This window comes from Oncorhynchus mykiss, chromosome 7, assembly GCF_057628025.1.
Source record: "Oncorhynchus mykiss isolate SJ-2025 chromosome 7, ASM5762802v1, whole genome shotgun sequence".
Classification (NCBI taxonomy): Eukaryota; Metazoa; Chordata; class Actinopteri; order Salmoniformes; family Salmonidae; genus Oncorhynchus; species Oncorhynchus mykiss.
In genome coordinates, this window is record NC_143028.1 from 62,166,435 (window position 1) to 62,181,924 (window position 15,490).

At 41.2% G+C, this 15,490-nt stretch overlaps 2 protein-coding genes across 5 annotated transcripts; both read left to right on the forward strand.

The window, feature by feature from the left end:
- The first annotated feature begins 3,864 nt into the window (after nt 1–3,864).
- Nucleotides 3,865–8,397, forward strand: LOC110528334 (caveolin-2). Of its 4 annotated transcripts, none has more exons than XM_021610321.3 (4): nt 3,865–3,943; nt 4,063–4,298; nt 4,730–4,917; nt 5,118–6,519. In XM_021610321.3, exons 2-4 carry the CDS (start codon nt 4,068–4,070, stop codon nt 5,266–5,268), a joined length of 570 nt encoding a protein of 189 aa, XP_021465996.2. In that variant the 5' UTR covers nt 3,865–3,943; nt 4,063–4,067; the 3' UTR covers nt 5,269–6,519. The 4 variants fall into 4 exon arrangements, with proteins under 4 accessions (XP_021465996.2, XP_021465995.2, XP_021465997.1 ...); XM_021610320.3 differs by having other exon boundaries at nt 3,897–3,960; XM_021610322.3 differs by lacking the exon at nt 5,118–6,519 and adding an exon at nt 8,285–8,397 and having other exon boundaries at nt 3,936–4,298.
- On the forward strand, nt 8,285–10,474 carry LOC149982628 (caveolin-3-like). Its single transcript, XM_090241666.1, has 2 exons — nt 8,285–8,660; nt 9,499–10,474. Exons 1-2 carry the CDS (start codon nt 8,538–8,540, stop codon nt 9,838–9,840), a joined length of 465 nt encoding a protein of 154 aa, XP_090097792.1. The 5' UTR covers nt 8,285–8,537; the 3' UTR covers nt 9,841–10,474.
- The last annotated feature ends 5,016 nt before the right edge of the window (nt 10,475–15,490 follow it).

Sequence of the window (15,490 nt, forward strand, 5' to 3'; positions counted from 1 at the left end):
CCCCCCCATCCTTGTCGAGGGCGCACCTATCTACAGGGTCCGTAAGATTTTGGACATGCGTCCTCGGGGCCGTGGTCACCAGTACCTAGTGGATTGGGAGGGGTACGGTCCTGAGGAGAGGAGTTGGGTTCCCTCTCGGGACGTGCTGGACCGTTCGCTGATCGATGATTTCCTCCGTTGCCGCCAGGTTTCCTCCTCGAGTGCGCCAGGAGGCGCTCGGTGAGTGGGGGGGTACTGTCATGTATTGTCATGTTGTGTCCTGTTCCTGTTCTTTCTCTTCACCCTGTCTCCCTCTGCTGGTCGTATTAGGTTACCTTTTCTTCCCCTCTTTCCCCCAGCTGTTCCTTGTCTTCTTTAACTACCTCGTTCACCCCTTTTTCCACCTGTTCCCTTTTTCCTTCTGATTAGGTCTCTATATCTCTCTCTGTTTCTGCTTCTGTCTTTGTCGGATTCTCGTTTGTGTTACTCATGCCTGAACCAGACTATCGTCGTGTTTGCTGCAACCTTGTCCTGTCCTGTCGGAATCTGCCTGTTCATCTAACCTTGTCCTGTCCTGTCGGAATCGGCCTGTCCATCTGAGCCTACGTGTGTTTCATCATTAAAGAAACTCTGTTTTGTTAATTCGCTTTTGGGTCCTCATTCACGCACCTGACAATGTAACCTGAACAGGAATAACTCTGGCCCCTAAGCCCTTATTATAGCCAATGGAGTTTTTGCTGGTCAGGTCACAATAGCCTACTTATGATGCTGAGGCTTCGGAATCTGAAAAAGTTTAGACCTTTCTTGTCTTCTCTTGACCACACATCATCACCTGCTTAACTTGTGATTTCCTCACCACGTCAATAGCCAGAGATATGCATGGTATCCACGGACAGCTGGGAAAACATGGACATGTTCATACAGTACTGATGGTCCTATAACACAATACCTCACTCACAGCAATGGGTATTACTGTAAGTCTACTATAAGACCTAGAAAATCTCTCACTTCCACAATGTACAGCATGTCTATGGGATGTCTGGTCTGGAGCTGGGGGCGCTATTGGGCTGCAGCCTGTAGACATCTTTTTTTGGGGGGGTGGGGGGGGTAGATCAGATGGAATATTGCAGATAGATTGTGGCTTCTATCAATGTAATTGTCTGCATAATTTCCAATCCCCCATAAATATATTTTTGTAATTATACACTACCTTTCAAAAGTTTTGGGTCACTTAGAAATGTCCATGTTTTTGAAAGAAAAGCACATTTTCTGTTCATTAAAATATCATCAAATTGATAAGAAATACAGTGTAGACATTGTTAATGTTTTAAATGACTATTGTAGCTGGGAATGGCAGATGTTTTATGGAATATCTACATAGGTGTACAGAGACACATTATCAACAACCATCACTCCTGTGTTCCAATGGCACGTTGTGTTAGCTAATCCAAGTTTATCATTTTAAAAGGCTAATTGATCATTAGAAAACCCTTTTGCAATTATGTTAGCACAGCTGAAAACTGTTGTGCTCATTAAAGAAGCAATAACCTGGCCTTCTTTAGACAAGTTGAGTATCTAGAGCATAAGCATTTGTGGGATCAATTACAGGCTCAAAATGGCAAGAAACAAAGACCTTTCTTCTGAAACTTGTCAGTCTATTATTTTTCAGAGAAATGAAGGCTATTCCATGCGAGAAATTGCCAGGAAACTGAAGATCTCATACAATGCTGTGTACTACTCCCTTCACAGAACAGCGCAAACTGGCCCTAACCAGAATGCAAAGAGGAGTGGGAGGCCCCGGTGCACAACTGAGCAAGAGGGCAAGTACATTAGAGTGTCTAGTTTGAGAAACCCATTGCCTCACAAGTCCTCAACTGTCAGTTTCATTAAATAGTACCCACAAAACACCAGTCTCAATGACCCACCAATCCTGAAGAATTGCAGGAACATTCTCCTGGAAGAGGGTGATAAAATCAACAGTGAAGAGGCCACCCTGGGATGCTGGCCTTCTAGGCAGAGTTCCTCTGTCCAGTGTCTGTGTTCTTTTGCCCATCTTCGTTTTTTTTTTTTATTGGCCAGTCTTAGATATGGCTTTTTCTTTGCAACTCTGCCTAGAGGGCCAGCATCCCGGACTATTACTATATCATCGATCAATTGACTATGACTTTTCAAATCACCCAGCAGTGCTAATTGCAGAGTTCTCTCCGAGTAAGTTTTGCAATTTTTCAAATTGTGAACCTGCGACCAAAAACAATCTACATATGGGCAGTACCAAAACAAGTAATCTACTAATTCTGTCTCTTCGCAGAAAAATCTGCAGAGCTGAGATGGTTGTATCTCCAATATATATAACATTTTATTGGTTGCAAGAATTTGATATTATAATTCATATTGAAAAACTCTACATTTTGAATCCGGCTACATTTTGTGTACCAGTTCCTAAATCATGTGCCATGGAATAAGTACATTGAAATCTCCTCAATTATTTTGTAACCTGTATGGTGCAGCTGTCCATTTCTTGGTCCTGGTATACTTTTTATTTATCACAATTTTCTTTAGCCAATTTTGGTCTTTAATGCAGGGCAGACAGACAAGTTCCTTACCCCCTCCCCTTTCCACTCCCCTCCCCTTTCCACTTGCCTCCATTTTTTTGGAACCATGTGTTTGAAGTACAGCATTTGATACCATTCCTCTCATTCCATTCCAGCCATTCCCACAAGCCCGTCCTCCACAATAAAGGTGCCACCAATGTCCTTTGATTAGTATTATAGATAGATTAACTGACATCTCGAAAATGATGCGCATGCTTCAATGGGGCAGAAGTCCATGTGTTGGTGTGACTCAAGCATTTCACTACATCTGCAATAACATCTGCTAAATATGTATGTGACCAATACAATTTGATTTGATTCTGAATGGCCAGATAGCTAGCAACAATGACAAGAAACTGCCATGTGGGGAATCGTAATGGCTCTTTTCAGCCAGTTTTATCTTGTTTTTGTTTTGAGGTGTTTTGACTGATTTCATGTCAATGCTAATATGGAAAAAATTCCTAAGCTTGCTAAACATCAAATAAAATGATTTATTTGAGAGACAACAAGTGCTCATTGTGCAAATGCATTTCTGTTTTCAATAAACATTGGAGTCTAAATATAGTTTACATTTTGTCAACAATCTAAGTTTTGCCCCATAGTTGCGCACATGTTGGTTTTGTGGCTGTTCATTGGGAACAAAATGGGAGCAAACGAGCTGAAATAGGGAGGAAATAACTGAACTTGTCAATTAAGAATAATTGTTTTCATTTTCCGTTGCAAAGCATTTTTCTACAGTGTGCACTAATGAATACGACCCTGGACTGGTTTGCATTACGTTCCTGTGGGACATGGGCCAGGTAAAGTTACTACTTCTAATAAGCCACAGAGTGCATGGCAGGCTAATCATCACCAAGTCAATGATATCACAACAATGAGTAACCTATCTATTTTAGGTGTCCGTATTGAAATGTGTTTGTGAGATCATGTTGCCATATCACTATGACATTCATATCACAGTTTAGTCCTACTGTAGGAAACGTTCCACGTTCTCCTTTTCATATCAAGTGGAGAGTTTAAAAAAGTATCCTGCAGAGTTCCCAATCTGAGTTGTCTCTATTGGATCAGATGGGCAAGGTAGATCACTGTATGATCATAGGAGCTGTCTGTATATAGTCCTCTCTCTAGGTATTTATATCCTGCAGCAGGGAGTGTCTCTCCCCTCTCCCCTCTCCCCTTACCTTCTCCCTCTCCCCTCTCCTCTCTCCCTGGGTATGGGGATCCACAAACCAAAGCCCCTTTGAAAATTCCAACCAGGCCAGTCTCACTTTCCCAATATAACCCATTGCTGCTAGCCACACCCATGTGAACAGCCTAGTGGCCATCCTCTGTCTGAAAGTGTCACAGTTTGACAGTGTGGTGTGAGTGTGTAGGTATGTGTGTAGGCAGAGTGAGTCTTTCTGGTCCTGTTACTCTCTACACTCCCATATTTGAATAATTTTTGTATTTAATTGAAATTCATTCTAAAAACAGTAGTTGTTTCCTTGAAAAGGCACCATGATGAGAAAGACAGATCCAGTGGAGACAAATATTGACCTGGGAGACACTGATGATGAAGACCTTGATGCAGACCTGTATGAGGAACATGAGGAGCCTCAGCTGCTATGGAAGGCTGAACTGGGGGACAGGATGGATGAGGTGGAAGCTGTGTCCCCGTTAGTGGATCTTAGTGACACCAAGCCCCTCCTGAATGAGAGAGACCCTCGAGGAGTCAACGAGTGTTTGAAGGTATTTCACACAACCTCACATCAATGCATCAACCCATAAAAACAGGAGCTAACTGCTAACCAGAAAACATTTGTTTTGTGTTGATACATGTTTGTCAATTTGAATGACTTCATGAATTAGTTCTTTGTGCTTTCAGGATTGTACACTGAAATGGGTAACACTGTCACAAGCTTGATATAAGGTGCTGTTTTTTCAATCAGATTATCTGTCTTAACCCAATTAGTCAAACATAATTACTTAAACGATCAAACAAATCTGAAGAGTATTATATTTCTATAGACATGTGGCATGTCCCAGTTGTTTTTTGTATACTTGCACTGCCCTCTGCTGGTCATGTCATTGACTGCAGTTTATCTATATTTTCCTTTGAGTGTCAAAAACAAACTGTCTGTCTATAAACAATCACCCCAAGATTATGATTCTGCCTCTAGGTGAGCTTTGAGGATGTGATAGCAGAGCCGGCATCAGTACGTAGCGGAGACAGAGTGTGGATCTGGAGCAACGCCCTGTTCGAGGTCACCAGGGTCTGGATCTACCGCATAGTGACCGTCCTGCTGGCCGTCCCTGTGTCCATCATCACCGGACTGATCTTCGCCATCCTCAGCTTCCTACACATATGGTACGTCTATAATATCAGTTCACTATTCACTGAATACAAAACATGCCAACTGGGCATACACGTCATTTCAATGAAATGACGTTGAACCAACATGAAATACACATTGAAATGACATCTGTGCCCAGTGGGTGAACCATAAGTTACCATCTTGAAACTCTTCTCTTCTCTTACTCCCTGTATTCTCTATCTAATCCTGAAAGGTTCTTTAGCCCATTCGTGCATCATATCCTTATAATCACTTACTGGCTGCAGAGCCTATGGAGCATCGTACTGGACATTGGTGTCCGCCCATTCCTCACTAGTGCAGCAAAGTGCTACAATGGAATCAGACTTCGCCTGACTCTGGAATGACAGAATATTGGACCTTCACACAAAATCAGGATTTGGAATATGGGCTTGTTCCCAATGTTACCCTACTATGGAATGTCCTCTTGGGAGACTATCAGGCCTGGGCAAAGTATTTGTAGGATGCTCTAGGATCAGACCAGGGGCACAACTACAGGCTTTTTGGTGTATCATGGGATCTTACAACTGAACTGAGATCAGTGTGATTGATCAAAACTGGATACTTTTTAAAACAATTTCCAACAAGGTGATTGGTTACTTATCTAAGATATTGTCAGAAGTTAAGGTGAAAAGGGGAATGTGTAAAAGATTCACACTCATTTAGGATAATGTTGTATCTGGTATGCACTTGAACTGTGCTTTGAGTTGTCCTTTTCTCATGTGATAGTGTCAGATGATTCCCATGTTTGATGAGCACATTCAGTATTATTCAGACAGCACTGGTGTATAGTGTTATTTCAATAAAACCTGACCACACAGTTCAAAATGTGACTCCACAATTTTTTGTGGTAGAGTAGAACATTAACGTTTACTATAGCTTTACTTTTATCATATATATTCTGATGAAAATTGGATTGCGGGATATCTAAAATAGAGTGTTAAAGATTTTGATCAATATGCAGCAATATCAGATTTGTTTTCACATACAAAACCATTCAATTGAAATATCCCCTATTCTTCTAAGAGACACAACCTTTCTCAATATCAATGTTGTACTCAGTACAGTAATACGATTCAAGTAGCTGGGTTCTTGTTATTGCATTATGACCTGATTATGTCATCAGCGATTCTTATGCTAACATCTAGTACCTCATTACATCTTCACTTCACAGCTCAGGGTCTGGATGCTGCTCTCTTCCTCCCTGGAAAGGCCCCTGCCTTCCCAGAATAGGAAATGGGGCACTTCAATTAATTAAACACGCACAGGCAAACTCCCTGTATTTGAAGTGAATCGTGTTTCACACACACAACTGGCCTGAATGTTTATTGCTTGACAGTACTCAGTGGTACCACTCAAGACCTCCTCTATGAGGTGAGGAGTTTGTCCTGTAGTGAATTTTATCATGAGAAAAGCAGATTTTACATAATCAGGTCACCATGGGTGAGAAGGAATATATCAAACGTTAGGATTTTACTGTACCACTTGTAAAAAACAAAATATCCTCCCCATGGACATGACAAACAACCAGAGGAAACTATGGTTGACATTTTGTTTTGTTTTAAACCATTTCATAATAAAGTCATTCTACCATTTGATAACTGTATATTGCACAATACTTACAATGAATTTGGAGATAAAAAGTGTTAATTTAAAGAACTAAAATTGGCCTAAAATGCCTGAATTCGATTTTTTTTCCTAAATCCAGGTGGCCAAAATGTAAATTGTGCCTGGGCTGGAATAATACATTATGGCATTTCTCTTCCATTTCAAAGATGATGGTACAATTATTTTTTATAAATGCATGTTTTTTTCTTTGTATTATCTTTAACCAGATCTAATGTGTTATATTCTCCTAAATTAATTTCACATTTACACAAACTTCAAAGTGTTTCCTGTCAAATGGTATCAAGAATATGCATATCATTGCTTCAGGTCCTGAGCTACAGGCAGTTAGATTTAGATATGTCATTTTAGGTGAAAATTGAAAAAAAGGCCCGGATCATTAAGAGGTTTTTAAGCCAATAGTTGGGAGGTGGGGAATTTAATATCATGATGATTACTTACTATATACCGTATATGCGTGGCAGTATTTTGTGGTTGCTATGGACACACAGGTTTCCATTGTACTTTCCATGTGTGGTTGCTATGGAAACACAGGTTTGAGTGACAAGAAAAAACAGGCAGACCTTCATGGTACATTCCATTTGTGGTTGCTATGGAAATACAGGTTTGTGACAGGGAAAAAAAGTGAGCCATGCATGATATATTCCAACATCATCAGCATGCTACATCTCCTGCCAAGTTGCTTTATTTTAGGTGAGTCTCAGGTTTTATGGGGTTAATGCTAGAAAGCATTTTGATGCTGTTTATCCCCACCGTCCACTTTCAACTTAACGTGTGGTAGTAAATGTATCACAAACTCAAAATGCTTAGGTCTACATGTCAGTCTCAGATCTTTGCACAGTTCTCTGTCTTATCAGCAGATCCACCTGCTCAATCATATATGACAAGTCTCTCCATGGAGGGACTAACCAGAACATATATTGGTAGTGTATCATAAGGCATTATATATAGCTGCATCATGGAAAGTGTCATCCAATTCTCTGTACGGACTCACTTGTCTATATCTGAGCATTGCTATATGGTTGGTGGCACCTTAATTGGGGAGAACAGGCTAGTGGTAATGGCTGGACCAGATCAAGTGGAATGGAATCAAATTCTTCAAATATGTTTGATGCCATTCCATTTGCTATGAATCTGGCTATTATTATACCCTTAGCAGACTCCTGTGATCTTCACACTATATTGGGCTACAGTAATTACTATGGTGAACCATCAGGGATGTGTGTAATGCAACATAGGTCTGCTTTTTCCTTTAAGAAATGCTTAGGGTCCCAGTGTGAGGTATGGCATGAGTGTTGATAGAGAATGGGCCTTACTCGTGTGTGTGGGTGGTTTGGTTTTACTATCATTGTGGGGACCAGAAGTCCTCACAAGAATAGTAAAATAAGGAAAATTAGGACAAGTGGAAACATTTTGCCAGTCCACACAAGGAAAAAATATCTTTAAGGCTTAGGGGATAGGTTGAGAGTTAAGGTTACAATTAGTGTTAGGTTAGGGGTTAAGGTATAGGGTTTGAGGTTAGGGAAAATAGGATTTTGAATGGGCCCCACAAGGATAGTAAAATAATGTGTGTATGTGTGTGTGTTTGTGTGTGTGTGTGTGTGTTCATTCTTTGGTGTGTTTACAAGATGTTTATAAGCGATTATTAACAAGAATTTGTTGTAGTCAACAAAGTATGTGTGTAACTGTAGGCTATGTGTTGTGTGTTTGTGTGTTTGTGCTATGCTATGGCTACAGTGGTTACAGTTTGACAGGACAACTAGGGGCAGCTGCCTGCTGGGTGCTGCTGGCATTCCAGGAGTGACATCACAGTGAGGGGAAATCCAGAAGCCTGGGTACAGCCACTCCCTGTCCCACTCCCCACACTGCCTCTTTGACCACTACAGCTACCACTGCCCAGCTCCAGGATAACTACCAGCCTTACTGAGACCGCTCTTCTCGGACCCCTCTACTCTGCCTCGTACCTCTCTCCCTCTCCTTTGATTAGCATATGACTGCAACCATGGCTGACATCAACAATGGTTATGAACAAAGGTTTCAGGCAAACGGGCATCATAAAGAGATTGACCTGATCAACAGAGACCCCAAGCAAGTCAACGAGGATGTAGTGAAGGTAGGCTATATTACATTTAAGTGTGTGTGTGTGTGTGTGTGTGTGTGTGTGTGTGCGTGCGTGCGTGCTCGCACGTGCACCAGAGGTGCTATCCTTTGGGTTATTATTGTGACTATCAAATGTTCCCTGAAAGAGCCTGTATCCCTGTAGCTCTTACCAACCCAGCTACAGATAGTGGCTCTATTTCTGGGAAGGCAAACACAAGGGTATGAATGGCAGTGGAACGCAATGTTTATCTGCCAAAACTGCCATTATGGAATTTGTTCTAATACATTATTTTACATAATGTCTTTGATGGTTTTCTCTGGTATTCTTTGATTTGCTAATGAATCATTAGGCTTTTATGGTTTTAATGGTTTTTATGGCTTTTAGGTTTTTTATGGATTTTTATGGCCCTCTGTATATATTCAGTAAGTGTATTTATAGTTACGGGTAGTGGTGTCAGATGGACTGCAGCTTACAAATTCCTTTCCCTTAATTAGATCTGTGACTTTAAAACAGGCGGATTGTTAGAAAGAGAACTGTTCATGTTGTAGGAATGTATCCATTTGTCTTATACAGTATTTACTCATGATAGATGAATTTGCTTGGGACAGTGAAAGGTTTCAGGCAATATAATATAGCAGTTTTTAACTGAGCTAAAAGAAGGTCCAGCTGCTGATGGCTGTAGCATAATGTACTACAATACCCATAATGCGTTGCGTAAGATATTAGGTTTTAACTTAGTAAAGATATTCCTGAAGCTAACATAATGGTGTCCTGTCTCATTGCCGTTGGTGTCAGAAGCTGGACCCTTTTATCAATTACAGTACAATGGCCTCTCTGTCTCCCCCTGCAGGTGGACTTTGAGGATGTGATCGCTGAGCCTGATGGGACTCACAGTCTGGATGGGGTGTGGAAAGCCAGTTACACCACCTTCACTGTGTCCAAATACTGGTGCTACCGCATCCTATCAGCCATTTTGGGGATCCCAGTGGCTCTGCTGTGGGGCTTCCTATTCGCTTGCCTTTCCTTCTGCCACATCTGGGCCGTTGTGCCATGCATTAAAAGCTGTCTGATCGAGTCCCAGTGTCTGAGCCGTATCTACTCCCTGGCCATCCACACCTTCTGTGACCCCCTGTTCGAAGCCCTGGCAAAAATATTCTCAAGTGTTCGGGTGGTGCTACGGAAGGAGGTGTAGGGTTCAGAAGCATGGGAATGGGACAGGGAGGAAGTGGTTAGGCTGCTCTCCACCCATTTTTTTAGCAGATGCTCTCAGCTACATTAACTTACAGTTAGTGAATTCATCTTAAGATAGCTAGCTGAAACAACCACATATCACAGTTGTAGTACATTTTTCCTCAATAAATAAGTTATTTTTTCGGAAGATGGGCAGGGACTCTGCTGTCCTAACATCAGGGGGAAGCTGGTTCCACCATTGGGGTGCCAGGACAGAGAATACTTTGACTGGGCTGAGCGGGAGCGGACCTCCTGTAGGGGTGAGACGAACAGGAGACCAGAGGTGCCAGAATGGAGTGCTCTGCAGTATGCCATGTAGGCTACTTCCCTGGCCTCCTGTCTGACTGCTGATGCTGGGTCTGGGTCTGACCCATCTTTCAAACAGAGTTTGTGACACATAGAGATTATTGTGTTCAATCAGAAGACAAGAAGAAGAGTGCTCGCATCTGGGTGCCATAGATGGGGGGTAATCCATGGTCTATACAACATGGTACACTACAAACAACACTCATCCATGCTTGAATGATTTGAAACTTAAGTATATTCCATGCTCGATTCACATGTTGATGCTACAATAAATTACTTGTTTAATGTTCCAGGTATATGTGATGTCTGTCTTTAGCGCTCGTTGTGACATAGAATCTTCCTACAGTACTGTATGTAACTGATTTGGAAAAAATTCAGTGAAAGAATTCCCGGTATGCTCAGGCAAGGGTGAGGCCAGATAGATCTACACAAACATGCCTCAGTGCCAGTGGTGAAGGTTATATGTAACGTACAGTATCTATAGTTGAAGTCGGAAGTTTACATACCCTTAGGTTGGAGTCATTAAAACTCGTTTTTCAACCACTCCACAAATTTCTTGTTAACAAACTATAGTTTTGGCAAGTCGGTTAGGACATCCACTTTGTTAATGACACACTCATTTTACCAACAATTGTTTACAGACAGATTATTTCACTTCTAATTCACTGTATCACAATTCCAGTGGGTCAGAAGTTTACATACACTAAGTTGACTGTGCCTTTAAACAGATTGGAAAATTCCAGAATATGATGTAATGGCTTGTGAAGCTTCTAAGAGGCCATTTGACATAATTTGAGTCAATTGGAGGTGTACCTGTGGATGTATTTCAAGGCCTACCTTCAAACACAGTGTCTCTTTGCTTGACATCATGGGAAAATCAAAATAAATCAGCCGAGACCTCAGAAAATACATTGTAGACCATCCACAAGTCTGGTTTATCCTTGGGGGCAATTTCCAAATGCCTGAAGGTACCACGTTCATCTGTACAAACAACAGTATGCAAGTATAAACACCATGGGACCACGCAGCTGTCATACCGCTCAGGAAGGAGATGCGTTCTGTCTCATAGAGATGAACGTACTTTGGTGCGAAAAGTGCAAATCAATCCCAGAACAACAGCAAAGGACCTTGTGAAGATGCTGTAGGAATCAGGTACAAAACTATATAAACCACAGTAAAACGAGTCCTATAACGACATAACCTGAAAGGCCGCTCAACAAGGAAGAAGCCCCTGCTCCAAAACCGACAGAAAAGAGCCAGACTACGGTTTGCAACTGCACATGGGGACAAAGATCATACTTTTTGGAGAAATGTCCTCTCATCTGATTAAACAAAAATAGAACTGTTTGGCCATAATGACCAGCGTTATGTTTGGAGGAAAAAGGGGGAGGCTTGCAAGCCGAAGAACACCATCCCAACCATGAAGCACGGGGGTGGCAGCATCATGTTGTGGAGGTGATTTGCTGCAGGAGGGACTGGTGCACTTCACAAAATAGATGGCATCATGAAGGATGAAAATTATATGGATATGTTGAGGCAACATCTCAATACATCAATCAGGAAGTTAAAGCTTGGTCGCATATGGTTCATCCAAATGGACAATGACCTCAAACATATTTCCAAAGTTGTGGCAAAATGGCTTAAGTAATGTGATGAAAGAAATAAAAGCTGAAATAAATCATTCTCTCTACTATTATTCTGACATTTCACATTCTTAAAATAAAGTGGTGATCCTGACTGACCAAAGACAGAGAATTTTTACTAGGATTAAATGTCAGGAATTGTGAACAACTGAGTTTAAATGTATTTGGCTAAAGTGTATGTAAACCTCCGACTTCCACTGCATGTGTGTGTGATATGGAATTGCAATATATAGGAATTCACAGCATGTTTATCCAAGTCAAAGAAGAATCAGATGATCGAGAGATTACCTGTAAAAAGATGCCCAGTTTGGTTTTATTCATCCCATCTAACGTATCAACAAATGAGGAGGAATATTCTGTTTTCTGATCTAAAGATACACCATTAAATCCTCTACTTTAAACATTTAAAAAAGCGTCATCACTCCAAGGTACACTCCAGACATGGATCTGTAAACACAAAGGTTATAACCGACACCAGGGTCGTGTTCATTAGGCATCAAATGGAAGAAAATGGATTGAAACAGGGAGTGACTACCTAACCTTGTCCAGTAGGAAACATGAATTTTAGATTTACATTTCAAAATGTTTTAAAGCATGTTCCGTTACGTGCCCTGGTGAACACATCCCAGCTACAGAGAAAGCCCACTGAAAGATATTTATAATTAACCCAAGATAATTTGTCTGTGTCGTTTGCAGTAGGAGAAATGATAATAATGATGATGATAATGCATAGTGGGCAGAACAAGCAAGGAGGTGGGCAAAGCCAAGCATGAGCTAGAGAGATCCTATTTCTGTGTTGTAGCATATATTTGCATATTTCCGTTAGGGAACCCCTCGTCTGTGAAGTGCGTGTGCGCACAAACTCAATTCGACCTTGCACTCCTAAACAATGCCTTTTTTTTTTTACTTTGGCAAAGTGTCAAGTCTATAAAACTTGCGCTGTGTTCGTAACATATTCTAGGTTTGGCAACATAAAACGTTTCACCTAGTTCCATATGGTGAGAAAACATTCTAAACTGACGCTTCAATGGATGCTTATAGCCTTTGTGACGTGTCTGGGTTATACCTTCTGACTGTAACCACACTTTTCTGAAAGACCTACAAACCTTTCTGGCCACTAGGAGGAACTACAGGGCAAGTTGTCCATCCTCTGCTTGCTGTTCTCAGCTCCCTCACAGGGAGTGACTTGATCTGAATCATAGACATTGACAGGACTTGAGTAATCCAAGACCTTCAAAAATGTGACACCTTTGATAATTATACTGACATCAATCTGACTGCTTAAATGATTTAGTATGGATGGACCAAGCTCCTCTATCTATGCATAACTGAACATTTTGGAGACACAAATGTTTTATTTTTTTTATCATACATTAGTGATACATTTAATATACTTACATTCAAAGAAATTGTTGATACAAAGGGAGAATCTTTACTTTCTGAATATATTGTGAACACAGTTAGGTATAAATCGGAAAGGTGAATGTGAATGAGAGGATACATATATACACAAATGAACATCTGCGTTTATCTAATCACCCACACAATGATAAAGAAGAAAGACACAGCCAATAGTGTTGGAGCACATTTAAAATTTAGTCCACATTTTCTAATTTTACAAAGCTACAGTATGCCTGTAGCTTTGGGGATATCAAAGATACTTCATTGTTATTTGTCTATCGAATACATTTTATGGCACCTTATTCCTTATATAGTGCACTACTTTTGACCGGAACCCTATAGGCCCTGGTCAAATGTAGTGCACTGTAGGGAATAGGGTGCCATTTGGGACACACAGCCTTAGAAAAATAACAATAAAGTCAATAAACAATAAAGTCTTTAATATCCCCTCCATGGTCTGAAGATATAGGCAATATAATCTAACATCTCTCTGTGTAGAGATCAATAACAATGCAATATCCTTGACTGAGCAGTAAGGTCACCAAGACAATAGGTTTGTGAAACTTCATTCTATTTCTATTTCCCATTTTGTTATTGTGGTGACTGAAAGGTCAGCTTGTTGTGAACAAGCTCTGCTAAAAAGCTCTGCTAAAAAGCTCTGCTCTCTACCTAGACCTGAGAAATATTTAGAGTCACAGAGCTGTGTGTAGAAACAAATTGTATATCAGGTGTTAGAAAACATAATAAGAATCCAATACAACCTTTTTGCTGGGGAAGAGGCAGGAGGGGAAAAGGTTGCGCCTGTATGTCTTTTCCTGAAAAAAGGACATACAGGTAAAGAATAAATCATTTGAGTTATGGTAACACACTGACTGACAACCTGATCCACAGCTGTATGCTCTGTAGAACTGAAATAAAACCAGAAATGTATATCTGTGCTACAAAGGTATATCATAACTTGACAGAACCTAAGGGCAAAATAAATATATTCCACATACAATTTACATTTTAGAGGGATTTTGGTTAAAGTGCAGGAGAGTGTAACTACAGTAGGAGCTTAATTAAGTGTGTGTGTGTGTGGGGGGGGGGGGGGGGGGTGATAATCTATTCTAGAGGGACACGATGGATATAGTGAAATCACTAGTGGATGGTCTTGAAAGGGTGTGCCATGGAGATAGAGACACAAGTTCACCCCCAAAATGACCATGTTAAGATAACCCACTTCCAGGGCTTGAGTATTATGTGTGGAGTGGAGAGTTACGTAATGGATTCCTCCTTTGGGTGTTACATGGTGACCTATGTGAGGGGTAGAGGGTACATCCTGGACAACCTTCTGTGGGGCTTTGCATGATGTAAGTCTCTTAAGATATCTGGCCACTCCATGTCCTGTCCCTTAAATGTTTAGAGTCTTTTTTTATGTTTATTTCAGGGTATCTGGCCACCCTAGTCCTGTCCCTTAAATGTTGAGGGTCTCTCTTAAGGTCTCTTTCAGGGTATCTGGCCACCCCAGTCCTGTCCCTCAAATGTTGAGGGTATCTTTCAAGGTTTCTTACAGGGTATCTGCCCACCCACTCCTGTTCTTTACACGATGAAGGTTTGTGTCAGGAGTAGAGAGTACCTGGCCAACCCCACTGCAGATCTTTGCACGCAGAAGGTCTCTTTTTGGCTTACAGGGTACCAGTCCAACCCAACTCTGCGGCCTTGGATGAATGTCTTGATTAGAGAGTACCTGGCCCCCCTCCAACCTTACATGAAGAAGGTCTATTAGGTTTAGAGAATACCCAACTCAACCTCTCTCCATGGTCATCATGTGCTGGAGGTCTGTGTGATGCTCCTCTGGCTGGTACCTGGCCCAGACAAACTCCACTTCCCTGGATGATGGTGAAGGTATGTGTGGTGAAGGTCTGTGTGGTGAAGGTCTAAATCCCTATTCAGACAGGATTCGTTTCACTGGGGGAGATAGGGTAATGTAATTAAATGCACGAGTACAAAACAACATAAATTTAGTCCCATCCGAATCTGCCATGCCAGTCATTTTTACTTGGTGGGGAGGTTATTATTCCAACCCCAAAAATCTACTTATCCCGTGTGAATCGACATCCCTGTGTTTTGAGGGATATTACAGAGTTTAATAGGTGCTGCACGCAGTTTGGGAAGAACATGGGAACAAATTGATGCTTTAAACAAAGTGCTATACACGTAGCCTACAAATGAATGACCTGTTTTGTCATATATCAACTTTCCCTATGCCCAGATGATATT